General features: G+C 44.2%; 1 protein-coding gene across 3 annotated transcripts in view; it reads left to right on the forward strand.

Annotated features, from left to right (window-relative positions):
• Window positions 1-19,554, forward strand: part of LOC142559431 (regulation of nuclear pre-mRNA domain-containing protein 1B) — a 58,558-nt gene that overhangs the window by 10,325 nt on the left and 28,679 nt on the right. For all 3 annotated transcript variants that reach the window (XM_075671026.1, XM_075671030.1, XM_075671035.1), the window contains one exon: window positions 10,398-10,558. In XM_075671026.1, the coding sequence (XP_075527141.1) occupies window positions 10,398-10,558 (161 nt within the window). The remainder of the gene's footprint in view (window positions 1-10,397; window positions 10,559-19,554) is intronic.

Genomic DNA, 19,554 nt, shown 5'->3' on the forward strand with positions numbered 1-19,554 from the left:
CTTTATGCTATTGTGTGTTATCACAGTTTTAGTAATGCACATTTTTTTTGCTTGACTCGGAAGTGTTAAGAAACTTAGCCTTGTGAATGTGCCTGTTTTAATAATAATTCACCAAACATGAAACATATTAGGTGCTGTGGAATAAGGTAGCTGTTTAAAACAAGTTTTGACATTTTTTGTTCATATTTTTTATATTTATTTATTTATTTGTTTGTTTATTTACTCATTTATTCATTCACAATACTTTATAGTCCCATTTGAGAGCATTGAGTACAGGGGGTAACATTTGTGTGTATATATATATATATATATATATATATATATATATATATATATATATATATATATATATATATATATATAATCTGGGAAAGAAATAACATCACATACAAAGGTTAGAAACAGAGTTATAATACAGTGAAACATACAATATTAGGAGTACAGCATATTGAAGTTATTGTGAAATGTTTTGTGGTTCGATATGGATGCTGTGTGGTCTGGAAGATGGTTCCAATAGGCAATAGAACAAAGCAATGGTGGTGAGTTAAATGCTTGCATTTGACCATGAATGTGCATGAAACTGTGCATATTGTAAAGGCATTGTGATATGTGCTGTAGTACAGGGTGGTCCTTTATGAAAGGGAACACACGAGCGCATGGCCTGTGCTCTGAGGAGGCTGCTTAGAGTGCCAGCAACAGGCAGCAAGGGGAAGCATGTCTGCTTGTAGTGTCATCTATTGCCGGCCAGAATAACCAGACACGGCTGATAGGCTAGCGGCTGCTGGACTGCCTCCCACGCCAGCTGGATGCACAACAGGCGGGGCCTGCAACGTAGCGTCTCCTGCTTGCAAACCATGCTGGGTACGCTAGCACACTGGGAATGTAGAAGTACCAACATATGCCCGCTGGTTAATAGGCACTGTCAGCATATTTTAATGCATTCTTTGGCGCATACTGCAGCAAGATCTGTCCGCCACGTGAAAGGTGTAATGCCTTGTATGTGCACAAGAAAGCATAATGTACGAAGTTATGACATTTAGCCTTTATAATAGTTTAAATGTAGAGGATTGGTAGCTTTGTAAGCAATCAGGAACAATTGAAAAAAAAAATTGATTAGAGACAGTAACCATAGAGATACATAGGGTCCACAGAAAATGCATGTGGAAGCCTATAAAATGGGTGGGCAAACTTAAAATTTGGGAGTCGGCCAATTTGAAGTTTGGTGGTGGGCCAACTTGAAATTTGGGAGTGAGCCAACTTAAATTTGGTGGTGGCCCAACTTAAATTTGGTAGTGCACCAAGTTGAAATTTGGGGGTGGGCCAGCTTAAGTTTGTGGGTGGGCCAATTTGAAATTCGGTGTTAGGCTTATGCCCACTTTGACAACTCCAGTAGAGTTTCTGGGTACTTTTTTGCAGTACGGAGCTCTGGCTTCCCACTCCCCCATAGCGTGAATAAACCTCACCTGATTCGGAGCGGTTTAGGAGAGAAGTGCACTCGGGTGAAATTTTAGCTTAGGTGAATAAATGTAATTACTTCGTTAATTCATTAATCAGGCTTAGTTATTTTTATAATGACATTTGCTTAATTAATTAGCCTTAGTTAAAGTTATGATGGAGGTGTTTGTATCTAAGGAATAATTAAGAAAACTTAATTAGGTCTAACTAATCTCAAGGTACCCTTAATTATTATTGATATAGGCTCTGCTGATACAGTGAACTCTCACTTGAGTGAACTTCAAGGGACCGAAAGAAATAGTTCACTTAACTGAAAGTTCACTAAACTGAATATTCACTAGACCAACATAAGACATGGCATACAGAGTCAAAAGTTTGAAGTGCAATTCATGGAGCAAAAGACATGGCATCCATAGTGTTAGAAATGTGTGAAATGGAATTTGTACATATCAACAAGTACAAGGTTCATAACAGTTATAATGCTGCCCTTCTCACTTAGAAAAAAATCTGTAATCTTCTTCTGCACTTGTACTTTTAAAGCACAGGAAGTAACAAAACTGTCCAAATAGTCAATGTTTTTGTACACTTCTTCTGGCACAGCTTGCTGTTGAGACACAAAGTCTCTCAACTTTCCAATGTACCCTACAACCTCAGCTAGAGTTATAGGGCTTGAAACTGGCTCGGCGATGTTACTTTGTTCATGGCCTCCGAGATTACATGCTTGCTCGTTCTGTGCTGGCAATCTTGCAGGCCATGCGTCGTTGCCGTTCGTTTTCCGCGCCGCCGCTTTGCCTTAGGGGCGCTGTAGCGCCAGTGACGTTACATTGCCGATCGTAAAAATAACGTAAAAATAAGCTTTGGTCCTCTGAGCGAGTTCGTTAAATTGAAATATTGACTGTTCCGAAATTCGTTTAAGTGAAACATTTTTGCATAGAATCTATAAGAAAACTGCCGGGGATTTTTAAAAAGTTCGTTATTCTGAAATATTCGGTAAACCGACGTTCGTACAACTGAGAGTTTACTGTATAACCTTAGTAACTCTTGATTAGTCTAATAGTTAACATAAATTGATTTTAATCAGCATCACTATTCTAATTAGACTCAATCATTGCTACGCTTATTTAATTTTATCATAACTAATCTTATTTGTCTTTAATAACCTTTATTACACTTATACCTCTCAGTATTCACTATATATAGTCATAATCATAAATCTATGTACTCATACATAGTCATAAGGCATTCATATATACATACCTCCATATATGTGCTTACCTCATGTATACCTATGCATGCAGTGCATCGTGTCAAACTTACAGACAAACAGACGGATGGACAGAGTTCCGAGGACATAGTTACGCCAGGAGTACCAAATGTCTACTGCACGTATGTTGGCACTTCCACGCTTCCAGTGCAGTTGCATACCCAATGCGGTTTGCTAGCAGCAGACGTTGCTACAGGCCCCGCTCCTTGCGCAACATTCATGCGAGGGGGGTTCCAGCTAATTCTAGCAGGCACGTGCCTATCGGCCACGCCTGGTTATCCTGGCCGCCTATAGATGACACCACAAGCAGTCGTGCTTCTCCTTGCTGCCACCTGCTGGCGCTCTAAGCAGCCTCCACAGAGCACGGGCCACGCACTCGCGTGTACCCTTTCAGAAAGGACCACCACCCTGTACCTGTGAAAAAAACTTGAAAGAGTGATAGCACATAGAGTTTTCAACAACTGAAGTTAAATGTCTTGTTTTATTCGGCTAATGCTCGAAAGCCAGCTGTATTTAAGCAAGATGAATCTGGCTGCTCTATTCTGAACAGCTCCTAATATACGGATAAGCTTATCTTGATGAATGAAGCGAATTCAGTTTTGCGGATGAACAAAGGTTGAGTAAGCTAATTTCCTTAGATTAGAAAGTGTTATGCAATTTTCTGCTTAGATAATTGAGAGACTTGAAGGCTTTAGAAGAAATGGCTGTTACATGCATGTACTATTATGGTATTATCAGTCGAATAGAAAAACTTGTGAGTTATTGCGCTTGCAGCTAAAAGAAATTGCTTGCATTTTTAGGGGTTAAGAGACATCTGCCATATTATACAGCAACGGTAGGTTAGTTGAAGGTCATTTTGGAAGTAGAATAATCATCGAAATATTTAGTGTTGTGCATAACATGGAAGAGCTGCAGCACTCACAAGGATGACACGTACAGGCAAAGAGAAATAAACTAGTGCTGACTTGCAACTCAATTTATTTCTGGAAAAGGGCACATACAGGGACTAAAAGATGAACAGTGGGCATGCGATGTGAACCATTGTTTCACTCAAATCCAGTATGTCTACCAACCGGGAATTCTCCGGGATTTTTAATAATCTGGAAATACTTGGGGAATATGTGCTTCTATCATGAAAAAATTAACTGTAATTTTATTGAAAGGGAACAAAAGTCGTGCTATGCTGGCTCGAGTAACAGAGAGGAATTGTAATGAATTGTCTTTGATGCCGTGTCGTCGGCTGGAGGAGTTGCCAGTGTACAGTCAACGACCAATTTTCCGCACATGCCCGATTATTCGGATGACTTCGTGGCACCACCATGTACTTTATGGAGTCAATGTATAAGAACGTCTGAAATTTCGGACGCAAGAACCATTCGCCGTCTGATTTTTCAGATGTTTTGCCTTTATCGCATGTCCGAAACGGCATGAATCAAAGCCACCACCGCCGCGATTTTGATAATCACTCCGCCTTGAAACGGCGCTCTCGCAAGCAAATCCGCTGGCAACCGTAGCATAACCGCGGCAACTCTGGGCCTAGCAGCTTCGACATTCACTATTAAGCTTCCTCCCGTTTGGCGCCGTGTTTTTCATTGAAAGAATTCACTGATGTCAGCAATGACACAGACTCTGTGTTTGTAAGCATCGCGATTGGCTTCGAAGCTCGGAAAGCTTGGTGCATTGAATAATACCGGTTTCCGGAAGTTAGCTTCACCTCAATGCAGTAATGTTACACGGTGAAGCATACGCAAAGTATTGCGGTGAAGTTTGGTGATATTTTCGGACGCTTTCGCGGCCCCTAGGGAGTCTGAAAAATCGGACGTTGACTGTATAACTGATCAAGACAGTGCTTCAAATGGTCCGTGGGGCAAATGCACGGTGGAAGGAAGACGAGAACAGAAAGGAGGGACACATTGAGGAATGAATGGGGAAGGAAGTGTGCCGCCGCTTTTTTGAAGGCGCTTGAGCTCAAAAAACAAAGTGTTGGCTGACACCAAATTGCAGGTGTCCCTCAGCCAAAAGAAAATAAACTCTTTAAAGCAGTGAACTGCAGCACTGAGGTGCTGTGCACAGCTGAGAGTAAGTCAGGACAGTTGAGGTTGACTTTCCAGCTGCTGAGAGAGAATCTCACTTGTGGCAAAGTTCGGGCCTCATACCAATGAGCTTGCTATCAGTTGATAGAGAGAGTTCATATTGGAAAATATTTGCTTCTGTATGCATCTTCTTTTTATTTGTATTTGAAAATGTTCAACTCTATTCGCTGTGCATTTTACTAACCCCTCTCATCTTTTTTTTTTTTTTTAATAAAATACACTACTCCTTACCATTCAAACTGAATTAAGTCGTTTATTATTTAACATGCTTACTAGAGAGTGACAACATTGGGTGAGATGGTGTCAGCCCGTCGGAACATAAAATAAAGTTCTGTGTCACTTAGGGAATTTTGCAAATGCACTTAGGGAAAACCTGGAAAACTCAGTGAATTTGGAAATGTCTATTTGCTAGACATCCTGAAGTTACATTGTATTTTTGTTGCATTTTGGTGTACATCATATGTATCGGGGTGTTTGTCACTCCCACCAGTATGCATGGGCAGTGTCCTGGGGAAGTTTTCCACTGCATCATGTTTTTAGAATGCAGACATTGGGGATGGGGATTGTAGTTTTGGCAGTGCGTTTGCATGCATGGGGTGATAGCAAAGCGACAATTGGGGTGAAGGGCGTGCTAAGCCACAAGGCTGGCTAGTTGACCAGACTGCACCATTGAGCAGTATTGTAGCCAAGTGAAAACTGGATGACTACTCTTTGGATTTTGTCTTATCTGCTAACAGTGGCTAAAAACACACGTCTTGGTCACCTCACTGCAGTACTGTGTTTGCGATTTGTAGAGTCCAGAATAGCATTGTGTGAAATGAAAAAATAAATAAAAATTCAGAATCTTTTGTGCGCACTATCTTCAGCTGGTTATATCTGAGTGATCAAGCAGGGCCACAAAGGTCATGTAAGACAACTTTCAAGCTCCTAGAATATGTGGGTTCTAATGGTGGTAATCTGGCTTCATTATCATCATTGTAGCCCAGTATTGCTGGCACTGGAGCTAAATTGCTGTGTTATACAAACATTGGTAGTGCTGCTAGAGTGCTCTAAAATGACCAGTTGATTTTGGCATAAATTTCTTAGGCAGCAGGGACAAGTTCAGATTTTGCCATTTGTGAAAAGAAGCTGCTTATGAAAAAAGGTCGTTTAGTGTGCTTACCATTTCTTGCTACTCGATAGGTACAGCTGACAATGCTTCTTCATATTTGGCAGTAGTACATAACTAGAACAGAAAGCAACTGTTCTGCACTAATAAAGATAAAAGAAAAAGGTGCTTCTGAGCATGAGTAGTGTAATCTGGCAGTAAGCCTCTTTTGTTTGTAGTTGCACAAATAGTATTTCATATTTATACTGAAAGCGATGAGACACTTGGTATTTAATGCAGTGTTCAGACACGTTTGAAAGTGGCACTCAGTAAAATCTATTTCGACACTCGAGGCATGCTTCAACTGTTGCCATGCTGTGCTGGGTGCAATGATACATGCATGGCCTGGGTGCTGAGTTTTATAGGTCATGTGCTATAGGACCTGCTGCAGCTGCAAATGTCAGAAGTTGGGGTGAGAAGGCTGGTGCATTGAAGTGCGTTGTCTTCACACATACCATGTGTTGGAAGTTATGTGGACTGCCAAGTTTTTGAGGTGTGGCAGTGAAAATGTAAAGGGAGTGGCAGTACCAAATGTTCGTTTTGGGACAAGCATGTGTGCTCCCTACTGCTGGTGCTCCTCATTTCGCCAAGGTTGTGAGGTGCATGAGCAAATTGAACTTGGTTTGTCTGTGTTCTTAGGTGTGGGGTTTGTAAGCAAATGCTAATTTATACTGCCTGTAAAAATACGAACCTTACTTTGTGTAATATTAATACAAACTTTTGTCTTATACCATAAACGTTACAGTAGGTAAGTTTCCATGTAGCTCAGTTTTAAAAAAAAGCCTCTTCTTTTTAAAGAAGAAAACTTTCATAATGAACTTCTAACCAGTGTCCTCCAGCAGGATCTGATGCTCTATCCAATAGGCCCCAGACGCATGCATACTTCTCTCATGTCAACGGCAACTAGAGCTTTGAGATGATTAATGCATGTTTCACGTCACATACAGCAATTTGCTTAAAGTGAGAACATGTGCACCAGTTTTCATTAGGTCACAGATGCATAAATGCAGCACACACATAACTGTCAACCTTACCATGCTCCTCCGCGTGGATCACATGACGTATGAACAAGTTGCTTTTAAAAGCAACTGTGCAAGTATCCCCCTTTTTCGCTTGTGACAGCCAACGCTTTGAGTTGCGATGTGACATAGTAATGCCTTAAGGACTGGCCCAGAATGTAACAGAAGAGGCTTTAATATTTTTCGCAGAGGTAAAGGAAATCAGTTTTCATGCCATCACCATGAACGTCCGCTTGCTCCTATCATCACAAACATGCTTGCATCATCACACCATTGCTCACCTTTCACAAACATGTTGGTCCATCTGGGCGAATGTCTCATTTCAGGAATTGCCAGCTGTTTGTGCACAGGCACTAGTACAAGCGGGTGGCTTTTGCATCTTGAATGTCGGGCTTTGCGTAGGGAAAACATGGGGAAGGCGGGAGATGGAAATTCAAGACAATGGGCAAAATGATAACAAGGTAAAAGCGGAAGCCAACGTTTCGACAAGTGGACTTGTCTTTTTCAAAGCGACATTGCCTATGGAGTTTACCCAGGTACTGCGGAAGAGAAGTTCCTATGCTCGTTTTGTATGCGTTTGTCCCTAGGTGTGCCGGCATTGCAGTTTGAGGTCGTGCGCGTGATGATCATCCACAAGCTGTGAAATTGACGACAAATCAGATAACTTCAATGCTGTGTCTAAAGGTACGTCGGACGTCATGAATGAAGACTTGCGCCTGCGATGCTCGTGCTAAGTCGGTGATGCCGGATTATACCTCCTTGCGCCTTATAGTGCTCTACCTTCATAATAACATCACTGATTTTCCCGGGAGCGCAGTAGGGGCTGTACTAGAGACCGAGCCTGCTCTCTTGAAGCAGTATCTTTGCTCGAGCAAGGCTTTTTGTGTGCTGCTCTCCGTGACTTTTCAAAAGTCACGGAGAGCAGTCCTCCTTTGAGTTAAATAAATGTTCTTCTGCAAAAAATCTGCAAAAATTGGTAGGCGGGAGAAGCTAAAGATACATTGGACGAACCTGCTTTGTTTCTGTTTTTCTAGTTGCACGGCTGTCGTGTTCTGATTTTTGCACATATTTTTGCATATTTATTTAGTACCCCTGTCGAGTGGGCAAGTTAAGTGTGCTTACGGAAAGTGTCACTCGGTTTAAGTGCACTTTGCCAAATCTAAACTTGGCGAAGAGTGCAATCCAGTCAGAGTGTGTTCACGGGATGCACTTTGCTGGCCAAGTGCATAGCCTCACCGCCAGTGGTTTACATGGTAGAAAATGTAATGCATAAAAAAAAAGAGAAGTTCATTTTAGTTGTTGAACAGCTTTTAACAAAATAATCAGAACAGAACTTGCTCATATTCTGTTTTAGCAGGATCAGATGCAGTCTCGTTGTGTGCCACCATGTTGTTGTGGATTGGCTAGGCATTCGTCTTTCTGGCACTGAGTTGCAACACTCTATAATAAAGATCTTTTCATTTTTTGAGAAAATATAGATTATGGTTGTCCCGCCGCAATGTCGTGGGCCCTCTGGACAACATAAAAAAGCCACTTTCTAGAATTTTTTCGTTTTAATCTACATATTCAAAAAACGTGCTGATAGTCTGTTGCCAATTTTTTAAAACTGTGAGTGCGCTCTGTTTTTCCGTTTAGCACCACGTAGCCTAAAGTGACACTTAAGGTCCTGAAGCGCACTCCCCGTAAGTGCACTTAACTTACCCGCTTGACAGGGGTATAACTCAAAGGGGGTCTGCTCTCTGCGACTTTTCAAAAGTCACGGAGAGCAGCATACGTAAAGCCTGGCATGAGTGAAGATGCTGTTCCCCGGGGAAAATCAGTGATGTTATTTTGAAGGTAGAGCACCTTAGGCACGAGAAAGGTATAATATGGCATGAATGACTCGACACGACCGCCGCAGATGTGAGAAAGTTGCCAATCTCACAGATTCAGTGATTACCTCACTACTATCGCATGATTGCCTATGTTACCATTGCGACAAAGAAACAACAAACTTGCCAGCAACATCCAAGGAGCACGAGGAAAACTTGTGGACAATCAACACACACACACACACACACGCACGCACGACCTCAAACCACAATGCCAGCACGCCTAGGGACAAATGCATACAAAACGAGCAAAGAAACTGCTCCTCTATAGCACCTAGGCAAATTCAGCCATTCAAATAGCAAAAGCCCCTCAGATTTTCTCTCTCGCACCCACTTGTACTTTTGCTTGTGCACAGAAAGTTGGGGATTCCTGAAATGAGACAACTGTGTCAGTCTGGTAATGCTTTGCAGAGCGCTAAGTGAAGCTATAGAGGCAACTATTTTCAATATGCTTTGCATCAGAAAAATTCCCACACTGCGTGGGATCTGCATAACTTTTGAATGAACATGCTATTGCTCTTATCGCTGTACCCTTCATGTGAAACTATGACTTCTTCGAGTAATTGGTGTGTGCCTGCTGACTTCTCATTGTTGGTTATTACTGACACCAAATATATATATCTCACCTTTTGCTTTAAGACCTAGGTCTTAACCAAGTAATTGTAGGAAGCCTCAACAGTTTTAGTATGCAACAAATGAGTATACCACCCATCATTCTGGCTGCTCAAAATGCCCAAATGAAGCATGGTTTAATTAGGCCAAAGCAGCGCCACGACTTATGGACAGGTGATCACTTTGTATGACATACAACTGATGCATACTGGTCAGCACCATTTAATGGTTTTAGCCGTCCTGCACCTGCAAAAGCTGCATGTGCCAAGCCATATGCTGCCATATGCTCCAGTGCTGCCAAATAGGTCTTTTTCCCTTCCACCCCAAGCAAAGGTTGTTCAGATACCATGTGGAGTAAGCCTGGATCAGAGGGCTCCCCATTGTTGATTCTCTGGGAATGTGAACTGGCCCTCATTCTTTCTCTCTCTTGCGAGTGGCTCATCTTGTCCTATATGGAATGTGAAGAAATGCAAGGTGGAATGGAAAGGATGATTTGGTGGCATAGGAGGGGGGGTTCAGCATGCTCTGCTTTCAGCATCTATAGCGAAAACTCTGTTTGCCAGTATGCCTAGTCAGTGGCTTATGTCATGTGACCAGCTTCTCCAATAAATTGTGTTGTCAGGTCAATCCATGAAGCCATGCCACACTTCATGCCTATGTAGTGTTGTTACATTCAGCGATACATACTTGACAGATTGAGGCCTCATGCTGCGATTTCTGGGTCAGTAGCTATTAGAAATAGCAAGAGGCTAATTGCTATCAGAATTTTCTGAATAGGATTTCTAAAAAAAAAAAAAAAAACAGCTGAAATTCTGGTAATCGCAGAGCAACAAAGTGCAGGACAGAGAGTTGGGAATCTCTTATTTTTGCACATTGGGGCACACTTCATTGCATGTCAGCTTGCTTGTCTTATATAATGTCATATCTCCGGCTCAGTGTATCGCAAGGGACAAGCCCCGGCGTCACACGAGGGCACACCTTTATGGAATGATGCTGAGCCTGTGGCGAAGCGAAAGAAGCCTTCTGATGCTAGTGAGGAAGCTGAGGAGAAGACAGACACCCCCAAGGATTCAGAAAAGCCGGGAGAACCACCAGATGTAAGCACTATTGTCATGAAATGCATACAGTCTACTTATCCAGACACATTATGTTGGTATAAATTAACTGGTATGAGATTCATAGTTGCGTGTAGCTGATTGAATGCCCTTCCCAACTTTGTGACTGCAGCAGTGCTAAGAATGCCACAAGAAAGCCTCCCTCCCCACTTTTCTGCACACATACAAACTTTATACAGTCGAATGTCTCTACAACAAACCTCTTTAACAAAATGATCTCTGTAACGAAAGATATTGTATGCCCTGGCCAAATTCCTATCTTTTATGTGTATTGTGAATGCCTCTACAGTGAAGACCATTATGACAAATTTGTCTGTACAACCAAAGAATGTAGGTGTCCCCAAGGGCTGATTTGTTGGTTGCTTTACAACAAGTGCACATGGTGGCATCGACACTTACCTCTGTAGCCGCCACCGAGCAGCAATTCATTTACGAAGCACCACTGTGTGGGAGGGTATGTACATTGCAGCAGCTATGGTAGCCCCTCCTCTCTACTCACGTGATCATCTGTTTGGAAACACAGTCAAGGCCATTAAGGATGAGATGGAGGTTGACGAAGGCAGCACCGATGAAGAGCCTGCAGACTAAAGAATTTTGATGAGGCAGGCGGCATTCAATGCTCTGCAGCTGTCCTTGCGTCACTCCCGGATATCATCACTGTGCGTGCTTGGAATCTTGTTGCCATAACGTCAACTACAGTCGCATTATCCATTGAACGAAATGCGCAGAAGAAAATTAGCCACTTCATTCACTAAGCATCTCTTGAATTAATGCTAAATAAACATTTTCTTTGTCATGCATGATGTTCAGAACCAAGTGACCTTTATGATGAACGGTTTTGGAGGTCCCAAGGGCTTCATTATGAAGGCATTTGACTAGTTTGTGCTCTAACAGGGGCGTAGCCAGGGGGGAGGGTGTGTCTTATGGGGCTTCAGACCCCCCCCCCCCCCCCCCCCCGCAATTTTTTCGTGCTGTCATGTACCGCCTACCAAAACAACCCAAGTGCCGGAAATCGTTCTTGATTTTGACTAGAATGACCTTTTTATGCTCGAAAAGACATTTTGGCCTGAACATTACGAACGCGAGCTGGATTTCATGGCAACTTATTTTTTTTTTTCTTGAGTCATGTGTCAGACATTTGTGCTGTATTTGTATACTTCAGTTATTTTTTGTACTTTGCTCTTATGTTTGTTGCTGCTTTTTAGTACTAGCCCTGTGCAATGCTTTTCCTTTCCCTTTTTTTGACCTGTATATTTTGCATTTCTTATAATATCCTTGTTCGTCCCCCTTACTCAATGGCCTCTGGGCCCTGTAAGGTATTGTAAATAAATAAATAAATAAATAAATAAATAAATAAATAAATAAATGAACTGCCATGCACCTGGAGTCACATAAAGCAAGGAGCCCTATTGGAGCACAAAAGTTTCAAAAGCGTTTTGATAGCGAGCGGGCTCGTCGTGGGATCTCGCGGAGGCCACGGAATCTACGGAGCTCATGGATTTTACTTCTGAAACCTTGTGGGCATAAATTTCTCATAAACTTTTGACGCGGAAGGTGCACTGACATTTCCAAAGTCAGGCTTAAGATTTTAGATTCCCGAACTTTGTGGGTTTAATGTTCTTTTAAACATTTGATAACAAAAGTTCATTGACTTTTATGAAGTCGTACATTGCACCATACAACGAGACAAGCCAAATCAACACACTACCAACAAGTTGGCAAAGCACGCAGCGAGGTCCTATGAGACAAAGTGTTGTGGTGCTTCATTTGCGCTGTCATGCCGCAGAAAAGAATATTAACCCTTTGACGGTCAATGACTTAAATAATGGCGCCGTGAACAAGTCTGAAAATGGTCGATGCCGTATATTTACGGTGCCGTCTGTGCGTTTAAAAAGCGCGCCAATTTCCTAACTTTTTCTTTTCTGTCATGTGCTGCCACTATGTGGGGATACAGGGAATTTTTTTCGCACGCCTCCCTCTCTGTTTTCGTTGCATGGTTTGTTTTAGCGCTAGTTTGCTCCTGTGCGTCTATATACCAACGCTCACGCATTTGTGTGCGTGCGGGCGGATGGCCATTTGGATTTTGTTTCGCAGGCAGTTTCGGCTTTTTGCGCTTGCGAAACTGATGGCTATCTCGTTCCTAATCGCTCAAAGGCGACCGCTTGTTTCTCGCTCGTTTAGTGCTCACAGGGGTGCGCATAGGAAGAATGCCGCCGTGCATGCGTTTCCATTTCTTTTCTTTTTTTTAAGACTCGCGGAAAGTAATTGCCCTAGCTGGTTGGCGATAAGATGATAGAGAGAGAGAAAAAACATTTATTCGAACCATCGACGTGGTTGCTCTTGAGGTCGAGTGGGTGGTGTCCTCATTCCAGGACTCCACTGGCCATGGCTGCTCGACGTACTTGCTGGACTAGAGCTTCTTGTCCTGCCAGGGTATCGCTGGTCAGCTGTACCTCCCACCGCTCAAATGATGTGCTAGGCGTCTTTAAGTGTTGAGGTTTGCCCCCGCACCCCCACGAGATGTGAAAGAGTGTAGGGCGTGTGTCGCCGCACCAGGGGCAGATGCCGCGATATGTATGTGGGAACATTTTACTGTATCTGTGTAGGTTTGGAAATGTGTTGGTCTGAATAAGTCGGAGAGCTTTGGCATCTTCTGTGCTGAGCTTTCTGTGAGGCGGAGAATAAATCCTGCGGTTGAGTCGCTGGATCTCGTCAGTCGCAGTAGTTGGATGGCAGGGGCATGAAGGTAAAGGGTGGGGATTGATGAGACGATTCGTCTTGCCCCACTCGGTTGATTAGCGCTCGAGCTAGGTTGTTGGCCCTTTCGTTCCCCTCCAGACCCGCGTGGCCCGGCGTCCACATGATTTGATGGTATTCTTGCAGCCTCGTGCCTAGAATCTAAGCCGCCAGCAGCGGTGTTCGTCCATTGGTAAAGTTACGGCAGGCCTGTTGTGAGTCGGTAACGACATGGACTTCCCTGCTTACTCTGTCTTCTTGCTTTATTACCAGCACCGCGGCTATGGTCTCAGCCTCAGCTGGGGTCTCTGCCCTTACGGAGGCCGCAAGGGTCAAGGAGTTGTATCCCGTTCACGGCGGCTACCGCAAAGAAGCCCCCTACAGGGTACGCCACCACGTCCACGTACGTTACGTACGGGTCACCCTTGAATTGTCGGCGCTGTCTGTCGACGCGAGCCTTGTGTCGTCCTTCATGGAGTTCATGGCTCATGTGCTTCGTTATCGGGTTCGCCTTGATCTTGCCTCTGACCTCAGGCGGGAGTGATCGTTGCCCATGGAGCTCAGTTGCCGTTCCGGTCCGGTGGAGGATGGCTCTGCCCGCCGCCGTCTTCTGTAGTCTGGTCTTTTGCGAAGCCATAACTGCGTCCGACAGCTCAGTGAAGGTGTTGTGGATCTCGAGGGCCGCTAACTTCTCATTTAAGGTGGTGACAGGGAGACCCAGGGCCGTTTTGTACGCGCCTCTGATGATGGCATCGACTTGTTCTTGGTCGCGTTTGTTTAGCGAGTGATAGTGATACAGCATGCTATACGTTCTGCTGATCACCAGAGCCTGGACGAGGCGAAGCGTGTCCTCTTCTCGCATGCCCTTGTGGCTTCTTGTAATTCGTTTCATAATCCACGAGATCTGGTTGTTGGCAGACCTTAGGGTTTGGATAGTGTGGGAGGCTTTCAGGTTGCTCTGGATCCAAAAACCCAGAATCCTAGTCTTATTGCCTTCCGTGATCTTCTGGCCCTCAAGATAGAGGTCGATAGGGCCGGTTAACTTGTGGATTCCTCCTCCGTGCACCCAGATCACCTCGGACTTTTTGGGCACACAACGCATCCCGCTCGCTGCCGCAAATCTCTCCACGGCCGTCTCGGCCTCTTGAAGGGTCGCCTCTTTTCACGCTAGGGAGCCCTTGGTGGCCCAGAGCGTGATGTCGTCTGCGTACAGGGTGTAACCTAGGTCGGGGATCTTCCGCAGCTCTTTGGTCAGTGCTAGCATCGCGACGTTAATGAGAATCGGGGAGATTATCGCCCCTTGCGGTGTTCCTTTGTTCGGCACGTCGATCGTATCCGATCGAGTCTGGCCTATTCCGATGGTTGCCGTCTGGCCCGTCAGGAACGATGAAGATTAGCGGAAGCTTGTCACACGTGTTGCTTTTTTTGATGGGCACACAACCAAACAGTTTTCTTGAGTGCGCGCACCTACGCAGTTCGATTATGCTATGGACGTACGTATTAGTGTAAGAGCAGGAACATTTGAGGCTTGCGAAATATTCTCGTGTGTGGATTTTCAAAGCCTTGAACTATGTGCATAAAAATGCATCAAATTTTTAATTCTGATAAGTTTATTTCCTTTTTTATTGTTGTTATTCATGAACGAAGAGTGAATATACACCAATGCAAAATATTTTTTTCTCACTTTACGGTCACCCTAGAAAAATTACGGTAATTTTTTTTCAAAATAAATCCCTAAGAAGAATCGGAATCTGCAATAAAAAAAAAATCAACCCTGGGCGGTCGCATATGACATGACATGACAAGAACTTTATTTGAGTCCTGAGGGACTGAGATGTTGGGGAGCTAAAACCGAAGGCTCCTGAAGATCAAGTCGGTGGCGCCACCCACGATGGGACCGGGAGATGAAGTTCCGCCGCAATGTCGCGGGCCCTCTGGACAGCCTGGAGTTGAATGTGGAGATTGCTGCTCTTGAGAGATCCCTGCCATTGTTCTTTCGTGATGGGTGGAGAGGCGTTAAGGGCTGGGCACAGCCAGAGCATGTGTTCAAAAGCGCATGAGTCATGACCACATTTGGGGCATGACTGTGAGTGGGCAGGATCTATCCTGTTGAGGGACCGAGGAGTGGGATACGAACGGGTTTGCAGAAGTCTGAGTGTGCTAGCCTGAGGTTTGTTCAAGTTAGGGTGAGGGGCTGGAAATGTCCTCCTGCCCAGTCAATAATGGGAAACAATTTCGTGGAAAGTACATAATGGATCTTTGTGGATGTTGACCTAGTTACAAGCCTGCTATGGCGAAAAAAATCGGTGAAAAAAATCGACCCTCATGTTTTTCACCTGCGCCAAAGCATCGATGTCTAAACAGTAAAGCCAGCAAAGATAAGTACATTCTTATTTATTTTCTCTACTTTGACATTTATTCGCGAAGACACATTCAGCCTCTTCAGTTTTCTTGTTCGCGCTACTCACGGGCTGCTGGAGCCAGCCAGAGCGCATGCGTTTTTCTCATGTTGCCCCGACCACCGCCCGGCGCAATTTGGTGCGCGTTCGTTTTTCTCTGGCTGAGTGAATTTTGGCCTGCGAGAGCTTGGGACACTTCCTGGCTAGCAGACGAGAAAAAGAAACAATGGACTGCAATGCCTCTGCTTGAGGTCATAACTTTGATGTTATTGAAACCTCTCCGGAAAGTCTTGTCTCTCTTGGTGTAGGATATCGAGCAGTATGCATATGGTTCTCTGTGGACCAAGCGTCTCATGTTTTCTTCGACATCCCTTCGGTAGCCGCATTTAGGTGCCCAAAGTAGGCATTCGATTTAGGCCAACATGCTTTTCTTTGGTTTTTTTTTTTCACTTGGGTGGCCCCGCCTTAGAAAGGAAGAAAGACGTTGTTGCGGTGCAGCGAATTGTCGCATGGTGAAAGTTCGATTTTGTTAGTTCTTCTTTTGCGGAAAGTGATGTGCCACGGGACTCTGATACTCTTATTATACTATTGCGATAGCCAATTATATGGACACTTCAGGTGCATTTCTGCTGTCGCCATCATGTTCAGTGTAAATTCCAACAGCTGAAATCGAAAGTTTGACGGCAACACGTCTGGCCGGAGAAATACATGCTGAATAAATGCGAGAAAACGGCATGATTTTAAGGGCTGAAAGACTTCTACTACAAGCAAGAATATAAGAGTGCAAGGTTAAGGTACGTATGCTGGAAAATGATACCTTCTATGTCCGTCACCGGCTAGAGTTCCTGTGCCCTGCCGAATTCGCTTCAATACAGCTGCACGCTAGCTTTCAAGCAAGCGTCGGAACACGAAATAACGACGTCATGCAACATGCCAAGCTGCAAAGGCTGTGCCCATCCTGAAGTGATACGTCGTGAAGTTCACGAAGAGAGGCTGTACCACATCTCTCTTCCTATAAGCCTGACAAAGCGGAACTCTCGGTCCCGAGCCTTAGTCTAAACTTTAGCACAGGGCCCACACGAGATACGAAGTAGCTGATTGTTGACACCGCTAGACATGACGAAGCTCGCACGTGTGTTATTAATGTGCATTCTAGGCTTCAAAACCCTTCTTGAAACTCCGCGCTGTTGCTAGAGGAACATGAGGCTATCGACCGGCTTCGACGCAATCCAGACATTGTCATTCTTCTGACTCACAAAGGAAACGCAACAGTTTTGCTTGATGGTGACTACACCAAAAAGATGCTGGCACCGGTTCGTGTCGCCAATACCTATACTCGCCTGACGCGTGATCCCACAGGAAAACTACAAATAGACTTCCAAAAGCTTCTAGCTGACGACTTCCATTTGGTCCTGCCCCAGCACAAATCACTCCATTACCGACTACTTTGTCACAACGAATTAGCTCCTGCTCTTTATGGCCTACCAAAGATACACAAGCAAGGTGTTCCTATGCGGCCCATTGTCGACTACACTAGCTCACCTCTGTACAAGCTTTCCGGTTTCTTACACCAGTTCATTTCACCGCTCATTGGAAAAAGCGGTGCTCATGTACACAATTCAGGTGACTTTATTGAAGAGACACGGCACGTCGTGGTTTCATTTGATGTTAAGTCATTACTCACAAGTGTTCCAGTAAAACTGGCTGTAAAGGTTTGCACCGCTGCCCTCGAAGCTGACGGGTCGCGGCCTGATAGGTCTCCGATTGACGTTTCAGACCTGTGCCGTTTCCTTAGGTTCTGTTCGCAGAATACATACTTCGTCTTCCAACAGAATTTTTACCTGCAAACGGATGCTACGGCTATGGGTGCATCTATATTAGTTTCTGCTGTGAATATGGTCATGGAGGACGTCGAACGTCGGGCATTTGCATCTTTTACCCCTTTTCCAAAGGTTTTCCCAGGATATGTGGATGATTGCTTCTGCATAATTCACAAGGATGCTCTCGCTGCCTTCACTGCTCGTCTTAACAGTCGAGCAAGAAGCATACGCTTGTCTACCATTTCTTGATGTTATTGTCAAGCGCGGTGACTCTGGCCTTTCTTTGAACGTCTACAGGAAGCCCACACATACAGGCCGGTACCTGCATTTTAACTCGGTACAGCCGCTTTCACACAAAAGGTCCGTTCCTGCAACACTGTTCCAGCAAGCAAAAACCGTTTGCGCAAGACAGGAGGACTGCACGTGTCATATTGGGACCATGTGTGAAGATTTAAGAACCTGTGGCTACCTTCCGTCCTTTTTGTCCTCGGTAAGGAAGGAAGTGTCACTCTCAGAAAGACAGCGTTCTACGTCGTTGCCGAAATGAGCTGCCATTCCATATGTTCCTGGAACAAGTCAGACCATTGCTCATATCATGTGCAGGTACGGCGTCAAAATTGCGCACGTGCCGACCCGCAAAATTTTTATTAAACATAAAAGACGAATTTCCACAGGAAAATTTTCCCAGTGTAATCTACGCCATAACGTGCACAAACTTTGATCACAAGTATATCGGCGAGACAGGTGATTTCAAGAAACATGTGAAACAGCATGAGTATGACGTGAAGAAACGGCATGTGGCCTTGAGTGCCCTTGCTGAACATATGGAATCTACAGGCCACAATATTGACTGGGCAAGTGCATGTGTCCTGGCCAAGGAAAAGTCGCTTGCGTCATGCCAGCATCTAGTATCCTTGCACATACAGACCACGGCGCAAACGCTGAATAGGCAAGACGGAACACTTCCGATGATGTACACTCGCTGGTTGCGTCATGTACTGAAACGTACTTAAATACGTTGTATCTCTGTTATGGGTTTTATTGTATGGGGAGCCGAAACATCATTAAATTTTCAGTTATTTTGGCCAGTACATCTTTTTGCGCTTATTCATGAAACTTCAAGGGCGATAACATTGTCGCCGCGCGCCGCATGCTGTATGTGTGAGGGAAAGCGTAGGGGAAGGGTGGAGGGGGATAGGTGAGCCGACGATGGTGTGCGCAAGGGAGAAAAGCGGGGAAAAAGTGCACCGCCTTTCGTCGCACGCGGTGCATCGGGGAGAATAGAGGAGGGGGGTGGGGAAGGAAGGACCTTAGGATTCTGTGATCTGTGAATCTGTGATTGCGCAACATGTTTATTTGCCTTCTTTGATGCATTATAGACAGTTACTTTTGTTTATATGCGTAGATTTATTGGAGACTTATACGTATATTTAAATATCTTGTTGCGAGCTTTTGTGTATACATGCAGTGAACACTTTCTTCCCCTTTTTTCGGGCTGTATCTTCGCATTTGTATATTCCATTTTATCTTCGCATTTCTAATGTATATTTTGCAGAAATGCTTTTTATAAGTTCTCTCTGTTGCGTCGATGATTTTGGTGCAATTACGCACAGTACACGACCGTTGACAGCTGCTCCTGCGCAATAAGTTGGAACATAGGACAGCGTCATTGAGATTTTTCCCTGGCCATTGCATATGTACAAAAATGTAAAGAAGGTTCTTGAATTACAAAGTTTCATTAAATTGTTTGTCCTCAACTTGTTCATTTCATGGCCTTCACGTTTTTCATATCAGCAGCATGCACTCCTTTGCTGGTTTTAAACTGATTTAGTTCTAAAGCTCGTGTGATAGTTTCTTTTAAATAGACAAAAAAGGTGGAAGCATTGATATCAGTTATTTCTGGTACAATTTTTTGAAACATACGGAAATATTCTTTTATGAAAAAAAATACATATTTTACATGTCTTGACATTGCGTAGCACTCAAGAATTCGTTTGCAGCATCTTTGGCAATGGCAGTGCAG

The sequence above is a fragment of the Dermacentor variabilis genome, chromosome 1 (genome assembly GCF_050947875.1).
Source record: "Dermacentor variabilis isolate Ectoservices chromosome 1, ASM5094787v1, whole genome shotgun sequence".
Lineage (NCBI taxonomy): Eukaryota > Metazoa > Arthropoda > Arachnida > Ixodida > Ixodidae > Dermacentor > Dermacentor variabilis.